This window comes from Nothobranchius furzeri, chromosome 11 (genome assembly GCF_043380555.1).
Source record: "Nothobranchius furzeri strain GRZ-AD chromosome 11, NfurGRZ-RIMD1, whole genome shotgun sequence".
Classification (NCBI taxonomy): domain Eukaryota; kingdom Metazoa; phylum Chordata; class Actinopteri; order Cyprinodontiformes; family Nothobranchiidae; genus Nothobranchius; species Nothobranchius furzeri.
The window spans coordinates 26,140,879-26,165,929 of NC_091751.1; the positions used below are offsets into that span (position 1 = coordinate 26,140,879).

The window sequence follows — 25,051 nt, forward strand, 5'->3', positions numbered from 1 at the left end:
AAAACCTGTCGTCATCATAGGCTGCTCACAGATGATGACCTCATAGCTTCCTGCCACACTCTGTGCTTGAATGGTCTGGTAGCAGAATGTGTGTGTGTGTGTGTGTGTGTGTGTGTGCGTGTGTGTGTGTGTGTGTGTGTGTGTGTGAAGTTACTTGTCCCTCCACAGCTACCAGTGAAGGAGGTTTAAGGAGCGTTGCACTTCCTGAACGCAGGCGCACATCCAGCTGTGGAGCTGAAGGTGTGTCGGTCATTTCTGTCGCCCAGCTGTCGTCTCTCCTCCCCCCGCTGTCTCCCTCCCCATTTCAGCCTGTGTGTGTGTGTGTGTGTGTGTGTGTGTGTGTGTGTGTGTGTGTGTGTGTGTGTGTGTGTGTGTGTGTGTGTGTGTGTGTGTGTGTGTGTGTGTGTGTGAGAGAGAGACAAGAGAGAGAGGGGATAAGTTTCCTGTGCTGCTGCTGTTGGCGCACGGTCACAGATCGTTCACTCCGCACGATGGCACGCCTGCGTCCGTGTACCGCGACACCGTCGCTGCTGCGGGAACTCCGCTGAGCGTTCATGAGAGCCGGTAGAATCCCTGAGTGTCTCCATGGCTGAATTTGGGGCGACGAAGAGCGACGCGGGCCCACCGGTTGCTGGCTGGAAAGCTGCGTGCGGGGGAGCAGCCGGGAGGACGAGCTGTGTGGAGACGCACCGAGGAGACACCGTGTCAAACGGAAGCTGCAGCACGCCAGACACCGCCGGGAAGGTCCAGAACGAGACTAGCTGTGAGTCCCCGACGTGGGAGAACACAGGCTCGGAATCGGCTCGTACAGCAATCCCGCGACGCAGCAGTCTGATCAAGGTAGGTCATCAGCTCACCTCACTCAAACCAACCTATAATAGTTGGCACGTTTCAGTTGTCATGCAAATAACATCCTACTCATTACCTGGAAGACCTGCAGGCATGTACCAATTCCCCAAATGGAACACATAGAGTCATAATAACCCAAATACTCTAAAGCAGCAGCCTCGACCTGCTGTCAGCTTCATTCACTGCGTCTCCTTAAGCCAGCTGCTGCTGAGGAAGTCTCTAACCGGGCCATATTTTTTATTGGTGCAAAAAGAGAAACAGTTCTCGGATCTAACATGTTTTGCTGCCATATTCTATTTCCTGGACTTTTGATATTCTGAGTTCAAAGCAAACCATTTCCAAGCAGTTTGCAGGGTTTTGTGTGGGTCCAACAGCAGCAGGTGATGTCTCAGGCAGCTGCAGAAGAACTAGACTATTGTTCTCACATGTGAGATGGTGTCATGGGTAAAGGCGTTTCCCAACAACTCTTCACTTTAAAGAACAAAAGTGGCCTCTAATCCAATGTCGGCTCCATTCGATCAATCCCCCACCCCTGCCTGGCTTAGACTTTATACGGGTTTAGCCCCTGGGCATGTGGGGGTCTATTGATCTCAAAATATTCATACATGGCATCATCTAATTTCTGTTGGCTCGACAGGAAGCAGGCCTGTTGACCAATTTCCTGATACAATTTGTATTGCAATATTGCTATTAATCCAAGCGCAGTTGGTGAAACACACACACACACACACACACACACACACACACACACACACACACACACACACACACACACACACACACACACACACACACACACTCTCTCAACAAGAATGGTGTGCAGGCTCTGGAGCCGTGGTCAGAGTTAGATAATGAGTTTTTATATGTGGTGTCACATTAAATGTGTGATGGAGAACATCACACTGGCTACTGATGCAGGAGGATGGCACTCTCACTGTAGCCATGCTTTGTTTCCAGGCAGACATGAATTGGTGGTTTTGTTTGGTTATTATTGTTTATCTGTTGCAGCAGAATGCATTATGGTTCACAGAGCTCCAAGAATCAAGTTAAAGCAACACTTGAAAAATGTACCCGCTTCTTTCTCCTAGTGAGTGGAATTATGACAGTTGCAAATAAGTCAGCTGTAGCTAGCGCTAACAACAAGATAATACTAGGAGCCAGTTGATCCTCAATAAGCCTCAAATGTTTTGGTGCTGGTTTAGCTGTCCAAGATCACCAGCACCCCATGCTGGACCAGAAAACCAGCACCAAAACACAATATATGCTGGGAGCATGCCGTGCTGGTCTATGCTGGTTTTCTGCAGGGCTTAGAAGTTCAGTAGCAACAAAGCCAGGTCACCGTCAGTCCGTGATTTTGGAGCCTTCTTCAGCTCCCTCAAACAAGTGTAGGCTATGCCGATGTTCACTCTGGCTTTTGCTTAACTTCTTTACTCTCTTACTTTTAATTTCGGGTTCAGCCATGATGCCAACAAAAAAGTGAAATTCTTCTTCTTCTTGTACTTTTCATTGATGGTTGGCAAACTAAAAAGCTAACTGCTAGGCTTTATATGAGCTACAGTACAGTAAACAGCTATCACAATGAAGCAGATAGAGACCTCTAGTGATGGGTACCGAATTCGGTGCTTTTTAAGGTACCGACCAAATTCCATAGTACCGACTGAGCACCAATTCACGTCATTTGAAACGGTGCCTTGTTTAGGTACCCGTCCTTCATAACGAGAACTTGCCTAGACAGCTGCACATGCGCAAGAGCGTTATGATGAAACCAGCGACAACGATCTAAGTGAGACATCCTCATCTTAATCTGCTTCGGTAGGTAAATAAAATGTTTAAGATAACGTTAGCTTGATATGTTAGCTTCCGTTTCGCTAATGGTGCGTTTGCTTTCTCCTCGGAACTCCGAATTTCCAACTAGAAGAACATGAACGCACTCTAAAGTTTGGCTTCACTTTACTAAATGCGACGGGTGATTGGGTGAAGATGAAACCAGCGACAACGATCTAAGTGTGAGGCATCATCGTTTTAATCTGCTCCAGCAGCTAAATAAACAGTTTAAGATAACATTAGCTTGATAAATTAGCTTCCATTGCCACCATTGTTATCAGCTAATGGTGCGTTCGCTTTCTCCTCGGAAATTCTAACTTCCCAGTAGGAAAAATCAAATGAAAAAGGACGGTAAAAGGAATGAAGATACACAGTAAATTTAGTTCACAGTAAAGATGTTTGCTTCAGTTTAATTATTAGCTTATAAAACTACAAGGACAATGTTAAAATACAAACAGTTGTATGTTATTTATCATGATATTTGTCAAATATGGTTATAAATTGAGAAAAATATATATCTAATTATAAAAGAGAATCAAAATATTAAACACTCAAAAGTGTCGAAAATTGGTACAGTTAAGTACCGGTATCGATTCCTAGGTACTGGGAATTAGTACCGAATCGATTCAAATGTCAAAGGTACCCATTCCTAGAGACCTCCCACTAGTGCAGGCCTATTTACCTGAAACACAAAACTGTGATTTCTGGTCAGAGGGCGACATAGTGCTGTCCAATATGAAGTTGCTCACATTTATGGCTCAAGAACCACTGAAATCAGTTTGAAAGCATTAGTTTAAAACTTTATAAAACTCTCAGTCAGCAAAACATTTTTCTTTTGCTATCAATGGCTAAATGCATGATGCCACAAAGCTGGAGTGTGGATGGTATTCCGCTTGATAAACAGGAAACATGACATTCCAGACTGGTTTTAAGATAATGGGTTGTGTCCACTGTGTGTCTTCCAGTTCCGTCAGATGAATTAATTTCATATGCATGTCATGTTGTCCACTGTCCTCATGTTTGTGAAAGACATTTAGTACTTGGCAGCCCTTTAGTCTGTTCATGTTCATTTGGGAAATACCAATATGCAGATACCCATCAGGCACCATCCAATACACACACACACACACACACACACACACACACACACACACACACACACACACACACACACATAGAATGAAAACCATGGAGCACACTCAGCCTACCACCTTTCATGGTACAGTTTTATTCTAAGCTCATCTAATGTGGAGAAATATGTTTATTTTTATTTATTTGGCAGACGCTTTTATCCAAAGCAACTTACAATTTATAACCTATAGGGCATGTTGTGATCTGTGGGGGAAACCGGAGTACCCGGAGGAAGCCCACGCATGCATGGGGAGAACACGCAACTCCATGCAGAAAGGCTGCAGCCGAGTTTCGAACCTGCAACCTTCGTGCTGCGAGGCAACAGTGCTAACCACTGTGCCACCATGCAGCTATGATGTCTATTGTGTTTGTTCCAGTAACGTAGCATCATGTACTATAGGGCTTGTCGTTTTTAGACCAAAATTACAATTTCAAACAACGTGTTATCGTCAAAGCTGTGTTTTTGTACTTACCCAGGATCTGTTGTGTCAACTTCTTTAGACTTTCAGGCTTTTCTTTTTCTTTGGCTTTAACCCTCCCACTGTCCTAATGGGTGTGACCCCGCTAGGAAAGTTGACCATTTAGCAGGGTTGATGGTTTATCCCTTGGGTCCATGTGGCAGCGGTGAGGAGTGAGCACCACCTCACCGCTGCCACATGGACCTCAAGCGATAAACCATCAACCCTGCTCAGTTGTCAAGTTTCCTCGCGGGGTCACCCATTAGGACAGTGGGAGGGTTAAAAGTGTTATGGCATCGAGAGGGGGTGGGGGTTACCAGAGCTGGCAGATCAGCACATTTGGTTATTTTCCCATTTTCCCCCCCTGACAGCTGATCTTAATAATGGCTGTGGCTGTCTGTCGCTGCCACTGTTGTTCTGTCCATCTTTCAGCACCATGGGTGAGAGAGACTGATTCTCCAGGAGAACTGGATTTCCCACAATAGTGGGCTGAGTATTTTACTATAACCCATTGAGTGGTTTGGTACGTAATTTGCCAATACAAAAAATAAAAGATGCAAAAACAATTCAGTTCAGGGGGAAGCCCCTCCCACTACTGACAAAGCTCCGCTTCTGCTACCTGGCTCTGGAACCCAAATCCTTGAGAAGGATCTTAATCTCTGCTATACGGAGCTAAGGCTCCTCCGTTTCCCGTCGGCTCATGGGTCTCCGGAAGATCGAAAAAATGAATGCAAGTCAACGGCGCAAAAAAGCTATTTTCTACTCCGCTTTGCCTTAGACCCTGGATCACACATGTGTTGTACTGCAGTCTAAACGAAAACTAATGATGGGTGTTGTGACCACGCCAGTCACGTACTTTGAGATTTATCAGCTTGTAAAAGTTTGTAATTAGCATGACTACAAACCAGAAAATGACATTCACTTAATATCCTGTCTTCTAGGGTAGCTGCTACATACCACATGACCAGATTTATGGTGTTATTTCCTCCTGAAGGAAGGATTTGAAGTTCGCTGAACTTACAGCCATTTTCCTCTGTTTTTCTCCGTGTCTGGTTTGATGACGTCACTGTCGTGAAGCGCATTTGTAGTCCTGGATGCATTTTTACAAAAAAACTTCAAATAATGTTTCCCCCCATTCGAAAATAAGCACTTTCTTGGGTTTAAAATGCGTCTTTAAATTTCACGGACATCATATCCATGGCACAAAACAAGCAGAATTAGAAAATAGCCTTTTTAGTCCCATTGACTTGCATTCATTTTTTCCTTCTTCTGGGGCCCCATGAGCCGGAAGTAGATGGGTGTGACTTAGGCCCCCTATGCAGGAATTGCTCGGGTGAAAGGCAAATATGTGCTTCTTGTTGCCCCCAGATCCTCTGCCTGTATGTTGGGTTTACCCCAGGGTGAAAACCTGGTATGTTACCTGTGCCTTTGGGTAGGGGAGCCGCCGGGCTAACCCAGGACAAATCGGAGTGACTATATGGCCACACCAGGTAATGCCTTGAGATCCCACCAACTGAGCTAGTGGAATTTGCTGGGAACAGATGAAGCCTCCAGGATTCACCCCCACCCCAGCTGCAGGACATCTATTTGCTGCATGAAGAAAACATTACATATCACGAAGGACCTGAACTGCACCCCCCCCAGTGTTTACACTCTGTAAATGTGTGAACCTCATGCCTCAGAGATGGTTTTTACCCCTTGGCTGTCAGGCTCATGAACACTGATCTGCTGCAGATATGGAGCTTCCTTAAATGCAAGACTCAAAATGCATGTTTGCTTCTAAGTTTTCGGGCTTTCCCCTGTGTGTGTGTGTGTGTGTGTGTGACGATCCAGATTCCTCCAGCAGTTCAAATCATGCAATTGATGCTAATTGGTCATTCTAAAATGGTGGAAGGTATTATTGAAAGTCGGCACCATTATCCCTCTGTTAGCCCTGTGACACACGGATCAGCCTGAGCCTCCAACCTGAGCAGGATAAAGCAGATAAAGCAGATTAATGGGTGGATAAAAGGAAAAGACAGAAAAACCCAGACCCTGACTGTTTTCCTCTCCTCTATGTTGCCCCTGAATCACCCAACAAAGGCTCAAACGACTTTATTGTTTGGGTAATGTTAAATTTAGCCAAACCACATCACAAACCTGCCTCTTTATAATATTTGTGGATAAAAATCTCAACCTGTGAGATAATCTGCTATTTAAAATGTCTGTCACTGCTGGGAAGGTTCAAAGACTTGCGCCTGTCTTCATGGCAGCAGCGTAGCTGTAAATCAGCAGCAGTGCTGCTCCTCACCCACAGCTAAATCACAGGGCCGGGGTCCGTTTCTTTAATCTGGAGCGAGTGTTTTGGACTCTTTGGAGGATTGTTAGCTTTAGGATTATACGTCTGACTGAATTAGAACTTACTCTAAAACGTCTCCCTGGGTTCTATCACTCCCTGCATAGGTAATTGAAAGCATCAATCTTGGACTTAAAGGCTCTTCAGCATAGTGAGTTTCTCTTATAAGTAAATGGTAAATAAAATGGTAAATGGCCTGTATTTGATATAGGGCCTTCTAGAGTCCTGGAACCCCCCAAGGTGCTTTACAACACATTCAGTCATTCACCCATTCACACCATGTTAATAATTAGCTTCCTAAAAAGCATCAGTTTGGAGAAACACGTGTACATCTGACAGGACCAATGAGCTCATGACCACAGGATGAACACAGCCCAGCATAAAGCCCGTCCTAGACAACTGTCGTGAACGGAAACATGAAGAAATACGGTCTGTGGACATCCAGTAGCATGAGAGTAGCATTAGCAACATTGGAGGCTACACGCAGGAACATGTGGAGCACTCCTTTCTGGAGTTTGGTTCGGAGTCTAATCAAAGAAGTGTAAATGGTAGCCCCTTTATGGTTGTTGTCTTGGGTGTCTGTCGGCTTTTAGTGATGTATGCGAGTGTGCTAGTGATGTTAGCGTGACCTGAACGAGTCATTGTGCAGTTTGGCTCACTGAAATCTTGGGTCGTGCAGTGTTCCGTCTCATCGTGTGACACGAAGTTGTCCAACAGCTGAAAAATGCAGTATGGCCCAGGCTTTCAACCAGCACCAATCACCTGAATGCCATGCTGTTGTGTAACATTATTGTTTACAAACCTTCAGTTTTGCACTGAAATTATTTTCAAGCATAAATGTCAAATAGCAGCTAAACATTTGCAGGAGAAGCCAGAAGTGTTGGGATTCAGATGTCAACTTCTACTAAGTTATTCTAAAGATCTAAAAATGCACAAGGTTGCTTTCCATTCTGAACGCTTGCCTCACACCCACAGCTGACTGCTCCTAATGTTAGAATTCTCATCTTCAGCTATCACCTCTGCAACGTTTGTCAAACAGAAATGTGGTAAGGCCTAAGCGAAGATGACCTTTTTGATCAGCCTTTTTCTCATTTCATTTCATTGTGTGTGTGTGTGTGTGTGTGTGTGTGTGTGTGTGTGTGTGTGTGTGTGTGTGTGTGTGTGTGTGTGTGTGTGTGTGTGTGTGTGTGTGTGTGTGTGTGTGTGTGTGTGTGTGTGTGTGTGTGTGTGTGTGTGTGTGTGTGTGTGTGTGTGTGTGTGTGTGTGTGTGTGTGTGTGTGTGTGTGTGTGTGTGTGTGTGTGTGTGTGTGTGTGTGTGTGTGTGTGTGTGTGTGTGTGTGTGTGTGTGTGTGTGTGTGTGTGTGTGTGTGTGTGTGTGTGTGTGTGTGTGTGTGTGTGTGTGTGTGTGTGTGTGTGTGTGTGTGTGTGTGTGTGTGTGTGTGTGTGTGTGTGTGTGTGTGTGTGTGTGTGTGTGAGTGAGTGAGTGAGTGAGTGAGTGAGTGAGTGAGTGAGTGAGTGAGTGAGTGAGTGAGTGAGTGAGTGAGTGAGTGAGTGAGTGAGTGAGTGAGTGAGTGAGTGAGTGAGTGTGTGCGTGCGCGTGTGTGTGTGTGTGTGTGTGTGCGCGTGTGTGTGTGTGTGTGTGTGTGCGCGTGTGTGTGTGCGCGCGCGCATGCATGGGGCTTCAAAGGTTTGCAGTGTAGAAGAGCATCTGCTGCTCTTCGCGCCACAAGGGCATGGGTTTCTAGTCAGAGAACCCGAGACTGAATGATCACCACATTTTCTGTTGAATATAACTCCCAGACTGACCTGACCACACAGAACTTTCCATGCTCTATTTATCTGACGGAAGCGGGCGCGCAAGCACACACACACACACACACACACACACACACACATATGCATGTACACATGCACACACACACATGCATGAATGCACGCACGCACACACACACACACACACATGCGCATGCATGTACGCGCACACATGCACACACACGCGCATGCACGCACGCACGCACACACACACACACACATGCATGTACACATGCACACACACACACATGCATGAATGCACGCACGCACACACACACACATGCGCATGCATGTGCACACACACATGCACACACACGCGCATGCATGTACGCACGCACACACACACACACACACACATACACGCGCATGCATGTACGCATGCATGTACGCACGCACACACACACGCGCGCGCATGCATGCACGCACGCGCACACACGCGCGCACACACACACAGTGTAGTCCATAAAAGGAAGCTAGCTGGAAACAAATCATGACGTTTCCCTTAGTTGTTGGTTCAAGTACCAATTTTAATAAAATATACTTGATCTTTTTTCATTTATTTGAATAATTAGCATCTTGGTCTTCTTTAATGAAGACGTTTGTCCATATTTCAGTAAACTGAACAAAAGCGTCTGAGTAAAAAGTTTTATGTCTTACTGTTGAAGCATTTATTCTTAATTTGCTTTAAACAAAATTCACCTGCAAATATGCTAATAAGGTATCAGAGACCTTGCTTACTTTATGAAATGTTGGTGTTTATTTGTGAAATAGATAGTTTGGTTTATGGGCACATGTTACTAGCCTGGCCTGCCAGACTCCTCCTCTTTAATTCTGCAGAGAAAGGGTCTGGGAACTCTCTTATTCAAATAACCCTACCCCGTGAGAATTTGAACTGAGCCAATCAGCGTTGAGTAGCGTACGTCACACACCACAACGCCAAGTTTGTCACACATATGGCGACTGAAGCGGAGTTCACTGAGGCTCTTTCCTCTGTTCTAAATGACTTGAATGTGTCTTTAAAACCACAAGTAGAAGCTAAAAGCCTTTCTTCTAAAATAAAAGATGCTTGTGCCGTCGCCAGACGTCTTTTTTTTTGTTTTTACTACAGCTAAAAAACTACAGCGTCACGCGACAGTCAGCATTTCTGTCTTTTTTCTGATTGGTTATTTTTGAGCTGCCTAGTCCCGCCCCTCATGTGCTTCTCTGCCTGTGAGTTACCAGACTCTTTCTCTGTGAAGAATTAAACAGAGGACGAGTCTGGCAGGCCAGGCTAACATGCTATGACTTTTTTCTTCAGTTATAATAGTTCTTTGGTTGATGCCAAACATGTTTATGAAGTCCTTGGACAAAATCTCTTTCATGTGAAGCAATTTCAGCAGTTTTGTTCTTGAAAAATTTCTGAACCTTCTAGAAAGAGCCGTTTCAGGGCTCTGTCACTTTAAGATTACAAGCTGGAGCTGACCACACCCACCCATCCCTTGCTCAAGCTCCTTTATGCTGAGAAACGCTGATATCAGGGAGGGGCTGGCAGCAGAGCTGCTCCTCCAGTCTGGAGAGGTGAAAGGTTCTATGCATATTTTTTTAAACTGCTTCTTTTAATCCCATAATTCCTAAAACCAGGCATGGATGGATGGATATTTTAAAGTTTGGATTGTTTATGGAGACAGTAAAGTCTCACAAAGCGGCACAAAACGTTGCAAAAAGCCTGATGTTGAATAGTTCAAAAACCTCTTTTTACCCATCCATGGGAAAGACGATCACTAAAGAAAAGGTAAACTAAAGGGCAAACTCAAATACCAGGAAAGTTCAAAGGTAAAAAGTTGGTTTCATACTTTTAGCTTCAGCTGGAGCTTAAAGAAAGAAAAGTTAACACATTAGTATGTATGAGTAATACATTGATGCCGTGGTTAGGAGTTTGCCCTTTAATCAAAGGCTTGAACACAGGCTCTGTTTGTTTCAGTCATTGTGTTCTTAGGCAAGACTCTTCACTTTGTTAGCCTGCTGGTGGTGGTGGTCGGAGGGACTGGTGGCGCCTTTGTACGGGAGCCACACCTCTGTCGGCGTGCCCCAGGGCTGCTGCTGCTGCATAATAAATCTTCACCATCAGTGCGTGAATGTGCTTCAGTGATTGCACTGTAAAGTGTTTTGGAGTCACTCACTTAGAAAAGCACAATGCAAGTTTGCAACACCTCACCATGCAACACCATCCGTCAACACACAGCACCTTACTACACCACACCATACTGCACCAAACTACACCATACTACACCACACCATAGTAAACCACACTACACCACACCATACTGCACCTAACTACACCATACTACACCACACCATACTGCACCAAACTACACCATACTACACCACACCATAGTAAACCACACTACACCACACCATACTGTACCAAACTACACCATACTACACCACACCATAGTAAACCACACTACACCACACCATACTGCACCAAACTACACCATACTACACCACACCATACTGCACCAAACTAAACCATACTACACCACACCATACTGCACCACACCATACTACACCACACCATACTACTCCACTCCATACTACACCACACCACTGGGTTGCCAGTTTGAACCCAGGCTCTACAAGTTTGCAACATCATACTATACCTTACTTCAACACACCACACCACGCCATACTGCACCATACTACACCACACCACACCAGGGTTTTCCCTGGCTCAAACTGAGGCATCCTGACCATGCGCCATTACATGCATACTCTGTGCATTCAACTGCATCACTTTTTTAAAGGCCAAATATGTTTTCGTTTAGTGTTCTAATCTAAGCTTCTGTTGAATAATTGAATATTCCATTTGACAATGTTTCAAGTGAAACAAAACTGGTTTTCTGCTAAAAAATATGAAATAAAACAACAAAATTATTGGGCTGAAATAACAGACTCTTATTATAAAAGGCTCAATAATATGCATTAGATTGGTTAGACAGTTTTTTTTGTCACACTGTACAGCCCTGCTCTGATGTGGAAGAGCCTGGGGGAAAATCAGAACGTCCATAGCACCAACCAGATATGTACCAACTAGTGAGAAAAGCAATTTTTTATCTTCTTTTCTGCAGTGGTTTTAGTGCTTTTCGGTGCACCGTTGCTGATACAGCGTCCCTGAAGTGGCGCAAAGCTGCAACTTGCAGTTAAAATAACATCCATTTAGCTGGGGGCAGAGTGAAATCAGGCTGGGCAGCACAAAATAAGCTGGAGGCGGCTGCCACGCAAATTTGAATGCAGGAAAAACTTTGCATACCTTACCACGCCACGCCACGCCACACCACACCACACCACACCATCCTGCACTATACTACACCACACCACACCACACCATCCTACACTATACTACACCACACCACGCCATAGTTCACCACACTACACCATACGTACTACACCATACTACACCACACCATACTACACCACTCCATGCTACACCATAAAATAAAAATAAACAATCAATGATGAACCAGAGTCTGCTTCTAGACCTGCAGAAGGATAAAAAAGAAAAACAACACACAACAATACAACAGGAGCAAACAATCACTGCGTCAACCTGATGAGGAAATACAAAATCAACATTATTTTACTGAACAATCAAATGATAATAAATCACAGTGCATTAAGTGCCAACCACAGCCTTAAGACATGTGTTGAACGGGCCCAAGTCCATACTAATGAGAGCACCATGTGAGCGCCTGTGTGCGTACCCACACTTGTATATGTAAGGTTTCTCTACAGGAGCGTCCAATAGACAGTGTGAGGGGCCACAGATCTGCCCCCCAAAGATATGTAGAAGATGGAAGGAGCTCCAAGTCTCAGAGATCCAGGAGCTGCCCCAGAGCGCAGGGACCCCAGGGAGACTGCAACCAGAAAAGCCCCTGCCCCCCTCAAGAGGCGCAGAGGATTGCCCCGGGGGGTCACAACCAGCAGCCAGCAGAGTCCCAGCGGATATCAGCAGCAAGCCCACAGGCCCGCCCGCAGCCTCCCACCCCCAAGTCGGCTGAGCCCGGAACCCAGTGACTCGGGACCCAGAGGCAATCAGCCCCGATGGGGACCCAACAGAGCCCAGGGACCCAGACCCCACCAGGCAGCCACCAAGATTAATCAGGCAGATGCCAAAAATCTTAAACCCCCTGACCCGGGAGCCGCGAACACTCAGGCAGACCAAGGCACCACACAGTACTACACCATACAATATCACACCACACCATACTACACCATACCACATCACATCACACCACACCATACTACGCCATGCCATGCCATACTACACCACACCATACCATGCTACACCATACTACGTCACACCACACCATACAATGCTACACCACACTACTACAGTCCAATCCAATCCAATCCAATTTTATTTGTATAGCACATTTAAAAACAGCATGTCAGCTGACTAAAGCACTGAACAGAGTTAAACCTGAAAAACCATTCAAATTTTCATACATATACATAAAACACAGTTAAAATTGTTATGAAAGAGTTTATTTTATTTTTCTCTGTGTTCTCCCCTCGCCGCTCCTAGATGTCAGAGGGGACATAGCATAATGGGGGCTCGTCCAGGATTATTTCCTTCTGTGGTTTTAAGTCAGCTGTGTTGAATGCATACGAGCTTGGTTTTAAGTCATCTGTGTTGAATGCATACGAGCTTGTGCCCAAAGCTTATTGGCAAATGTTTAGAGCCATTTCCCATAAAAGAACTAACCAATTTGTTGAGTTCTCTAGAGAGAAGGTTCTTTTATTTGACAAATGGGTACCAGCCTCTAAAGTTTCTACTTTTACTGAGTTGAAAGAGTTAATTCTCCTTGAGGAATTTAAGAGATGTTTGCCGGAGCGCACTGTGCTTTTTTTGAACGAACAAAAAGTAACGACTCTGTCTTCAGCAGCACTATTAGCAGACGAGTTTGCATTAACCCACAGCGGTGGGTGGAAACTTCCCTATCAGAGATCCCAAGCTCCCTTCCGTGGTGAGTTCAGCTCCCACGGTTCCTGGACATTGTAGTTCACAGAGGAGGGTGAGCCAACAGAAATGTTTTTACTGCCATAAGTCTGGACATTTGGTAAAAGATTGTTTTAAACTTCTAAGAAAGAATGAGCAGAGTGTGTCCCCACCACAAGAGATTGGGCTGTTAACCAATCCTCGAGTAAACAACAGATCAGCCGAGGCGAGTGTGAATGAATAGTTTAGTCCTTTCCTGTCCAAAGGTTGGGTTAAACTCACAGAAAACGCACCTGATCCCTTTCCTGTCACAATTTTACGTGACACCGGGGCTTCCCAAATGCTCATTTTAAATAATGTCCTGCCTTTTGGTGAAGCTAGCTCTACTGGTGTGTCAGTTCTTCTCACCAGTTTAAATGCTGAACCTGTTGCTCATCAAATGCATAAAATATATTTGTCCTGTGATTTAGTGCAAGGAAACTTTGATGTAGCCGTGTGCCCTTCTTTACCTGTTGAAGGAATAACACTCCTTTTAGGAAATGATATTGCAGGAGGAAAGGCTACTCCTCCATTACAGCTTGTGAGTGATCCTGTTGCCTATCTGGGGCCATGTGTGGATGTGAAAATTGGATTTATCCAGCCTGTGTTTTAACACGTGCCCAAGCTAGACAAAAGGAACAAACCTTAGACATTTCCAGGTTGTTTGAAGAAGGTGAAAGTAAAATGCTTGAAGTTCATGGATTAAATGAGGATGATCTTAAGGCTACTGTCAAAGAGGAACCCCCTTCCCCAAACAGTTTTCCTATCACAAGGTTAAGTCTGGGAGAAGAGCAAAAGAATGATGAAAGTTTAGAGAAATGTTTTTTAGAAGTCTGTAAACCTTTCGATAAAAATGTTGGATATATGATGAATGAAGATGTGCTGATGTGTCGCTGGGCTAATTCTGCAGCTAAAGGTGCACCATGGGGTATAACCACACAAATGGTTGTACCACAAAAATATCGCCATAAAGTTTTTGGCTTGGCACATGAAAGCCAGTGGGCAGGACACCTGGGTACCAGAAAAACATATCAGGTGATCTTGGAACATTTCTTTTGGCCTGGGATGAAACGAGATGTTGCTAACTTTTGTAACCACTGCCATGTTTGTCAGCTTGCAGGAAAGCCAAACCAGAAACCTGCACTGGCTCCTCTGCATCCTATCCCAGTGGTGGGGAACCCATTTGATACCATCATAGTAGATTGTGTTGGTCCCTTACCTAGAAGCAAGTCTGGTAAGAGGTTTTTGCTAACAATGATGTGTCCCTCTACGTGGTTCCCTGAAGCCATACCACTTGCATCCATCACAGCCAAGTCAGTTACCAGAGCATTGATGTCCTTTTCAGAGTTTGGGCTGCCACGGGCTTTACAAACAGATCAGGGATTAAACTTTAAGTCTGATTTGTTTAAATGAGTTGCCAAAACTTTAGGCATCCAGCACATTTTAGAACGCTGGCATCAAACCTTCAAGAAAATGTTAAGAAAGTACAGTTTAAATATGGGTTGGTGATGGGATGAGGGAGTCCCATTTTTGTTGTTCACAGCTAGAGAAGGCCCTCAAGAGTCATTGGGCTATAGTCCTGCGTAACTTGTTTTTGGCCATACCCCAGCAGGTCCTTTGACAGCTCTTAAAGAGCAGTTTTTGCAGATCCCTGAGTCAAAGAAAGAAAAAGGAATCACTACATCAAACAGTTTCAATGGCGATTAAAACAAGCAAACAGGTTGGCCAGAGAACATATGAGTGTAGCTCAGAAACGGATGAAGGTCCACTATAATGTCAAGTCATCCAGTTGAGAATTGCATCCTGGTGACCAAGATTTGATGTGGTTTTAGGTAAAATCAACGCTACCACTTTTAATATCTCCACTCCCCATCGCAGACGCAAATCTATAGCATGTCATATTCATATGCTTAAACTCTAACATTCCCCTCAGGTGTCTGGCATCTGAAGCTGCGGTGTGCGCAGCTGCAAGCTTCATATCCACCACCGAGGGAGATGTTCACCTCAAAATAACTAACAATGTTGTCGCCGACTGTTTGTTGAGTGGATTTGCTGAGCCATAAGAGACCATGGCGTTCTGAGATTAAGTGTGTGTGTGAGCCAGTGTGGTGGTTTCCCTGGTTAGGTTTATGTTTATTTATTTGGCAGACGCTTTTATCCAAAGCGACTTACAATTTATAACCTATAGGGCATGTTGTGATCTGTGGGGGAAACCGGAGTACCCGGAGGAAAACCACACATGCATGGGGAGAACACGCAACTCCACGCAGAAAGGCCGCAGCCGAGTATCGAACCTGCAACCTTAGTGCTGCGAGGCAACAGTGCTAACAACTGCACCACCATGCAGCACATGGGATATCCCTTTGGGATATATCTTGTTTTTTTTTTAGCATTGCCTTCAGCGGGCTAGTGTTAGTGATCATTTCGCCTTCTCGGGAGCACCCCAGAAAGAGCGGGGGCTAACCCCCCTCTCTTTGCTGGTTTGGATGTGCAAATGCACATGTGCTTAATCTGCCCACCTGTGACGCGCATGAAGACTAGGGTCTAGTAAGATTTGGCTAGGCAGTCAAGCCTGATTCATGCTTCTCCGTCTGCGTCAGTGCGGAGACACGCAACGTCCTTGCGGACCTGCCGGAGAGCTCCGCAAGGACGAACGGAGTCGAGCTCTCTTTTCTAAACATCCGTCGGTTGAGACGGACAACGCAAGCTGAGGTTCTGCTCTCTGCTCTTCACCTGGTGACCTCCTACTGCAGGCATCAGCTCCTGCAGGCCTGCCACACAGCACCATAGTCTAGCAGAGTGATGTGGAGCAGCTACACTGAATATGCAATCATCTGCCCCTGAAGCCTTTTAAGCCTCCTCACTCCACTTTTCTGAGAGACACAGTGACAGAGGTGACACAGTTTTAGAGCTGTCTGTGATCTCTTAGAGACTCTGTCTCTAGTAATCCAACTGTTATCTCCAATACTGGGGTTTATGGTTAAATGTTTAGTGCCCCAGTTTTGTTCAGGTTAATTTGTGCCTTTTGCCACCCGTTTTGTAAATCTCCAGTCCTCAGTTTAGTTTTTCTTTGTGTTTTGCCTTTGAGGATTTTTAGTTGGAGATTTCTAGCTTACTGGTTTTGATAATTGTGGGTCTTTTGGTTTGGTAATTAGGTTTATTCTTTTAGTTCTGTTGTGGTTGGTTTAGTTTTGAATAGGCGTGTTTCCCTTTTGGTCTCCTCTCTCTGTTTAAATCCGAGAGAGCCACTTTAAGTTGGTTATTATTTGGCGTACTCCCTATTTTAGCAGAGGGAGTTTATTTAGTTTAATTATTATAATACCCTTTATCCAACCTTTTGTTAATAAACCTTTTTGAATTGCCAATTGTTACCCTCCTTCCATTCATTCAACGCCATCACAGCGAGACACCATCCCTCTGAATTAATCCTTTTTATTTTCCATTATTTTATTTTTCTCTGTGTTCTCCCCTCACCGCTCCTAGATGCCAGAGGGGACTTAACAGTATTTGAAAGAAATCTTGCTGCGGCATTCTGGACTTTCTGCAGACGATTGAGGACAGATACATTTGCACCGATAAGAACTGAGTTGGAAAAGTTGAGTCTGGAAGTGATAAATGCACGAATAACGGATTCTAAGTGCAGACTCTTAAGAATAGGCTTTAGTTGGGTAAGGTGACGAAGCTGGAAGAAGCGATCGAACAGTGGCATTAACATGTGCACTTACTGACAAATCGGCATCCAGTTTAACTCCAAGGCCGATCACACAGGAATTAAGGTTGAGGGGTGAGAGATCAAAGGCAGCAGAAGTATGCAGATTATGCTTTGGTTTGAAGAGAATGGCCTCTGTCTTATTTTCATTGAACTTCAGGAAATTGGAAGGTAGCCAGGTTTTAATTTCTGAGAGACATTCTGAGAGCTGAGTAATGGAACTTGACTGATTTAAAGCCATATAAATTTTTAGACAGTCATCAGCGTAAATGTGCCACGTTTAGCAATGATGTTTCCCAGTGGAAGAATATATATAGAAGAGGAGTGGACCTAGAATAGAGCCCTGGGGAACTCCCCAGGGGAGCGAGACAAAAGGAGAAGAGCAGTCACCTATGTGAATGCTGAAACTTCTATTAGACAGATAAGTGTGAAACCAGTTTAGCACGGTCCCTGTGACTCCAACAAAAGATTCCAGCCTGGTTAGCAGAACGTTATGGTCAACCGTATCAGATGCCGCTGATGGGTCTAGCTGTAGTAACAGAACAAAGGAACCAGCATCAGTTTCTGTCAGAATGTCATTTAACACACGAATATGTGCAGACTCAGTGCTATGATTTGGCCTAAAAGCAGACTGAAAATGGTCAAGTAGTGAATGTTCCAGTAAATGATGTGAGAGCATGTACCACTTTTTCAATAACCTTGGATAAAAAAGGAAGTTTGGAGATTGGGCGGAAACTTGCATAATCATTTTGATCCAGGCCAGGTTTTTCCAATAGCATTTGGACAACCGCCTTCCTAAAGGATTCTGGAAACACTCCAGAGGACAAACTGTAATTTAAAATATTCAGAATAAAAGGACCCACTACTGGTTGTACCCCAAGTAGCAACATTGGGGGGAGAAGATCCAGTGGGGAACCTGAGGGTTTCATAGACCTGATTAATTTATCAAGATCTTGAAGGGAGACATGATCAAAATCAGAGAATGGAGGAGAACAGAGCGACTCTTTCTGGGAAACAGGTCCCAACAGATTATGTCTAATAGTACAGATTTTTTCCGTGAAAAAAAAAATTGAAAATCTGTGCATAGTGCTGTAGTTGGTGCGGAGGGGGCAGTGGATTCCTTTAGTGAAAGAACAGAGTTATTGGTACTGAAAAGCTTGCGTTGATCACCACGATGCCTCTCAATGATCTTAGCAAAATAATTATTTTTAGCTGATCTGACAGCTTTTTGGTAAGCTGCCAAGGAGTCTTTCAGCATTTGGAGCGAAATTTGTAGCTTGTCCCTTTTCCATCTACGTTCAAGTGTCCTACGCTGGCGTCTGAGATCACAAGTGTTGTCGTTTAACCAGGGATCAGAGATGGTCTTTTTTTGCCTGAGTAGAATCTAGGGCAACAGAACAAGCCATATTGAAGGAGTCCACCAGACCATCTACTCCCACAGATGTAGTTGGGGAGAAAGATGTTAATAGGCCAGCCTCCAGGATAGATGACAGCATAACAGAGGACGAGGGAGCAATATACTGAGCGTAACGTTTAGCCTTGTAGGGAGAGATACTAGGTTTGAGATATTAAAAATGATTAGAAAATGATCAGAGATACACACATGATCTACAAATAAATCAAAAACAGAGTCCAAAAGATAAAACGAAGTCCAGTGTATGGTAGCGTTCATGGGTAGGATCCTTGACCAGTTGCTGTAGATCAAACAAATCTAAAATGTCCAAAAACTCCCTTACCAAGGCCTTTGTGGGACAGCAGATAAGAATGTTAAAATCACCAAGGATAATCCCTCTTTCATTTTTAGGGAGGATATCAGCTAAAAGTCTGAAAATTCATTTAGAAAGACTGAGTTATATTTAGGTGGACGATAATAGAGAGCACAGAGCAGCAGTCTAATTCAAACACTGACAGCTCAAAACTGGAGGGAGTCACAAAACCAGAGAGTGGTTTCAGAAGGAGAAAGGAGTTGTATAAAGTAAGTAAACCCCCACCACAACCAGAAGGTCTAGGCTCGTTTAAGACTAGGCATTCAGGAGGACAAAATAATGATAGAGGGGCCGACTCACCAGGCTGGATCCAGGTTTCAGTCATAAAGAACAGATTTATTGACTGGTCGATGAAATAGTCTTTCAGAAAAACCATTTTTTCCCCAATTGATTGGACATTCATGAGAGCAATCCTGAGGAGTGAAGCGGACGTCTTGGAGCCGGGTTCAGAGCGCACGCCAGAGCCGATCACCTTAGGATAGCTAAGGTTAGCCAAGTTTGCCCCACTGATTCGCCGCCGCCGAAAGCCACCATCTATGCGATCACTCTCAGGGGGTCTTCCGACAGAGTTTGAATGGACTCCACCTGCCAGTGACAGAGTTGAGGATCCGGTTGCAGAGGAATGATAGTTATCAAAGACGAGGACCTTGGTGAAGGTTAGCTTCGCTCAGCATCCCCCCACCTACCGATTCGGCGGCGCCTCTTTCGGAACCATACTGGACGCGGGGCGCTGAGCAGAAACGCTGGGACCATAGTAAACAGCGAGCCAAAAGACCTTCCAAACTCACGACTGTGGAACTGAAGAGATCCGAGGTTCTGCCGGAGATCGACGAGGGTAAGTCGGTCATATGAGATAACAGTACTGGATTCGGTAATCCAGAAGTTTGTAAACACAACAATAAGAAACAAAAACAGGAGCAGCAGACAAGCAGCCATTACAGCAGGCACCATCTTCATTTGGTATGCTTAGGTGTACTGACCAAGTACGTATTCGAAAATTGCGCTCCCAGGTCCCAGATCCACACCACACTACACCATACTACACCACACCATGCCATACAACACCATACTACACCACACTACACTACACTACACCACACCACACCATACCATACTACACCACACCATACCATACCACACTACACCACACCATACCATGCTGCACCATACTACACCACACCACACCATACCATACTACACCACACCATACCATACTACACCACACCACACCATACCATGCTACACCATGCTACACTATACCACACCACACCATACCATGTAACACACCACACCATACCATGCTACACCATACTACACCACACCATACCATACTACACCACACCATACATGCTACACCATACTACACCACACTACACCACGCCACACCATACCATGCTACACACCACACCATACCATACTACACCACACCACACCATGCCATACTACACCACACCACACCATGCCATACTACACCACACCACACCATACCATACTACACCACACCACACTACACCACGCCACACCATACCATGCTACACACCACACCATACCATGCTACACCATACTACACCACACCATACTACACTATGCAATCAGTCAACGAAAGTGCCTGAAATTAAAGCATATAAGCACATAATCAAATGGGGTAAAAAAATGTACTAATAAAGAATAACAATAATAGATATAATGTCAAGCCTGTTTGGTCAGGGTGGGGCTGGGCAATAAATCAAAAATTTATCGTTATCGAAATTTCTGACTCTTTTCAAGATAATTTTTCACATTTCAATAAATTTGGTAATAAAAAAATGAAAAGATGTGTGTAGGTTGGCAACATTCATGTCATTTTAAGAAACTGTACCACCTTGAGTCACGTAAAAATGTGACTCAACGTGATACTTGTGACAGTTGCATCTAGTGGACCAATTTTGATTCTTCGCATACCTGTAGTTATCGTCTATTTATCATTATTGAGGTGAAATCCTCAATATATTGTGATATTGATTTTGGGCCATATCACCCAGCTCTAGGTCAAGGTTACATATTGTGGACAATCAAAGCTAAATAAACAGGCCTTTGATGTTTGTAACAATTATTCTCTGATGTGTAGATGAAATGGGGTGCATTTTGTATTTGTGTTTGTGTTTGTCATGACAAACTGATGGATGGTGGATGCTAGGTTCTGAGCTTCTAGAGAGTCCAGGGTAGCTCAGCAAATTTGGAAGAGCTATGATGATAACCTCCTCTGTTTACCAGCTGGATGTGTATCCAAACTGGTGGGTGGGTGGCCTTGATGTGCCATTAAACTCATCTCTCAAAAACCCTTCATCAAGCTGACACAAATCCAATTGGCCCATAGTTGTTAGGACAATTGACAGATGGGTTTTTGGGGACTGTGGTGATGGTGGATGACTTAAAGCAGGGTGGAATGATCGCTCGCTTCAGGGGACATATTGAAGCTCTCAGTGTAGAGAGATGGTGAGTACATAACAAGAGTACTTTGTCAGGAACTCCATCAGCACCAGCAGCATTTTAGGACTGATTGGATGGTAACTGTGTTCCACTGAACACAGAAATGGAAATGAAAGGGAAAGGAAGAAAATAGAAGGAAGTGTGTGTGTGTGTGTGTGTGTGTGTGTGTGTGTGTTGGGGGGGGAGGGGTTAACAAAAAGCAGTGGCAGATTATCTATAGGGGGCGCTAGAGCGCTGCCCACTCTAATGTGAAAGAAGAAAAAACATCTAAAAAGTAGACAAAATCTACAGATATTTACTATACGCAAGTCCGTTTTGCTAAATTGTGTGTGCTAACGTCGATGGTGCTAACATGTAGTCTCAATTATTTATAATTTTCACCAGCTGTCTCTAAACAGTGAAGTTTCTCCAACAAACACTCATGCAGCTAAACAGCCAATCAGTCTTTTACTGATGAGAATATTTGGCCACTCTGATTTTACGGTCTCCTGCTGCAGGAAACGACGAGCTAGCATGGTAGAAGTCCTTTCCCATCCCTCTTTCCACCCCCTCATTAACATAAACTCACTCTTGGTTTAATATAGACCTGAAATCATACCAGCAGTTGTTGCAGTAAAACATGTTTATTTGTTCTCATTTAAAGTGATTATAATGTTCAAAACAATATATGCAGTTCAAATGTTATGTTGTGTTAGTGCCACCTACTGGTGGAACCGAATATTGCACTTTGAGGTGTGCATGCTTTGAGCCGATGATTGGGGCACACAGGCTGCTGGAGAGCTGGAGAATAAAAATTAAGGCCAAAATAAAATCTGAATGAGGATAAAAACAGAAATTATAGACTGTAGTTGCTGTTAAAGGCGTAAAGAGTAGGGTTGTGTGTTTTTATTAGTATTTATCTGTAGATTTCATTGTTGACCATCTGTAAAACTGCTTATTTGGAGAAGGGAAATAAAAAGTATAAAGTACATGAGGTACAAGGAATCTGCTTCTAGACCTGCAGAAGGAGAGTAAAAAAGAAACAAAAATACAACAGAACAAAGATGTCACACTGCTGATCAACACATAGGTACAACAATAACAAAGAGCACATAATTTGTTTCTTTTACATAATTACACAAAGTGTGTTCTGTAATTGGAGCGGGCTCCCTTTAATGTTGTTCGTTTTGTTGACTGCGCTCATCAGGAATGTCAAATATAAAAGTTATTTACAAGTGTTTGTCCCTCCTGAGATCTGCCCAGCCTCTAATGTCGTTCTCTTAGTGTTTCTGTTTACTGAACTCGCCAGAATAAACACAGAATGTCCAAGGACGAACTGCATCATGGCGATCCTTCAGTGTTTACCTGCACAACACAGGAGAGATCCTGTTACACCTTCATTACTTCAGCTGTGTAAAGTCCAAGCGTGTTGAATACTACTACTACTACTACTACTACTACTACTACTACTACTACTAATATTAATATGTAATGGAGGTTAAAGAGTTACATTTTAATTAATGACCAGAGATATTAATGATCCATATCCAGTATGGACCCCATCTCTGGACACTGGGCTATTTAAATCAGAAGAGTGGTTCTTTTTATTACAGAGAAATGTAATACACTTTGCATGAACTGAGAGACGAGAAGAGAGAGAGACCTCCAAACGTTTAAGCAAAATTTATTATCTAAATGATTTTAAACAGTTTAACAGGACTAGCTCTCTAGTGATGGATGCTCATGGAATGGAATGTGAGGTGGAGTGTGTGTTGGTGCGATGTCAGTTCAGAACCTCCGTTCTGGAGAAGCGAGTCTGAGTGGGAGATGACGTTTTGTTCCTAACTGATCAACATTTGAACCGTGGTCAGAAAACAACATGAGACGCCATCTGTGCCACTCTACATACCCTTCAGTGAGACCTCCGTCTTATATCAGGCTGCCAGGTTCACGACCTTCCACTGGTACTGGAGCCGATGAAACAGCGTCTTCAGCACGACAAACCAGTCTTTGGATAGTCTCCAGGTAAAAGCGACAGATGTTTCACAGCATCAAAAGGGACCCTCTTTGGGTCAGCGAGTTCAGCTTTTATTCTGAAAGAACCGTTGTTTTGCTGATAACGACAGGATTTCCCAGCTTGGCAGTTCTCAGCTTAAAAGTAAAAAGTACAGATGGCCGGTCCATACTTCACTTTGCAATGATGAACTGCAGAGGATCTAGAGATCTGGCTGAATACTGAACTCAAAATGGCGTTGCGCTGTTTTATTAATCTTGATGTTTATAACTCTGGACGAATCACAGCTGACCGATTAAATAAACACCACAGAGACTCTGCCACGCTTCAGATGTGAAGGTTCTGATTGGATTTGTGACCGGAATGTGTCATGATTGTTTATCTTTGTGTATCACGTGACTAGTGGAAAGAATAAGTCATTTACTTATTAAAACATTAATCATAACATTGTGATTTCACAGATCGGTCACATGGTTATTATTGACTAACAGTTGTTTTGATTAGCTTTATTAAAATAGAGTTCTTGGTTTAATAAATGAAAAGAAGAGTCTTCTCTTCTGTCTTCATCGCTGGAATGTAAACCGTTTAGAAGTGAATGCATGACCTTGGCTGTTTCATGCACTCTGTCACGGTGTCAAAAGGAAACAGCTGTTAGAGGGGAGAAATGGCTCCTTCATCACGTTACAAATAATAATAAATAATTGTAGATAACCCTATAGCAGCAGTTCTGAGGACTGTTGTCTCAAAGCTCGTTGGCTATTTCAAATGGATCTGGGAGGTGCGTGCTAAACACCGTTAGCTTTGAGATATAAACTTTTGATCATGGATATGTTAGATGATCTAAAGTAGCATTATCTAAAGCCCTAGGTTTTATTTTGTAGCTTCAATGGCAGAGATGCAGCTCTGGATGATGGCCGAAGAGGGTCCTTTTGCCTTCCAGCGTTGGGCGGATGTGTGCTATTACCCGGATGTAAACAATAACATTCAAGGGATCTATAAGTTTTCTCCAGAGGAGTGTTTCTAGGTGTAAGGTGTAGGGACGGGTACCGAATTCGGTACTTTTTAAGGTACCGACCGAGCACCGATTCACTTCATTTGAAACAGTGCCTCATTTCGGTACCCGTCCTTCACAACGAGAACTTGCCTAGACAGCTGCGCATGCGCAAGAGCGTTATTTCATCGGTCGCTGCGAGCGAGTTGTGAACAGAGCAGCTCCGGTAGGTAAATAAAATGTTTAAGATAACGTTAGCTCGATATGTTAGCTTCCGTTTCACTAATGGTGCGTTCGTTTTCTCCTCGGAACTCCGAAATTCCGACTAGAAGGACATGAACGCGCTCTAAAGTTTGGCTTCACTTTACTAAATGTGACGGGTGATTGGGTGAAGATGAAACCAGTGACAACGATCTAAGTGTGAGGCATCATCGTTTAAATCTGCTCCAGCAGCTAAATAAACTGTTTAAGATAACGTTAGCTTGATATGTTAGCTTCCTATGCCACCAATGTTATCATCTAATGGTGCGTTTGCTTTCTCCTCGGAAATTCTAACTTCCCAGTAGGAAAAATCAATTGAAAAAGGACGGTAAAAGGAATGAAGATACACAGTAAATTTAGTTCACAGTAAAGATGTTTGCTTCAGTTTAATTATCAACTTATAAAACTAAAAGGACGATGTTAAAATACAAACAGT

The 25,051-nt window shown here is 43.9% G+C and overlaps 1 protein-coding gene across 1 annotated transcript in view; it reads left to right on the top strand.

Moving 5' to 3' along the window:
* Positions 1-421: 421 nt before the first annotated feature.
* LOC107383278 (inactive phospholipase C-like protein 2) overlaps positions 422-25,051 on the top strand; it is a 67,450-nt gene continuing 42,820 nt past the window's right edge. The window contains exon 1 of the mRNA XM_015955806.3: positions 422-840. Coding sequence (XP_015811292.1) covers positions 586-840 — 255 coding nt within the window. The 5' untranslated portion in view covers positions 422-585. The remainder of the gene's footprint in view (positions 841-25,051) is intronic.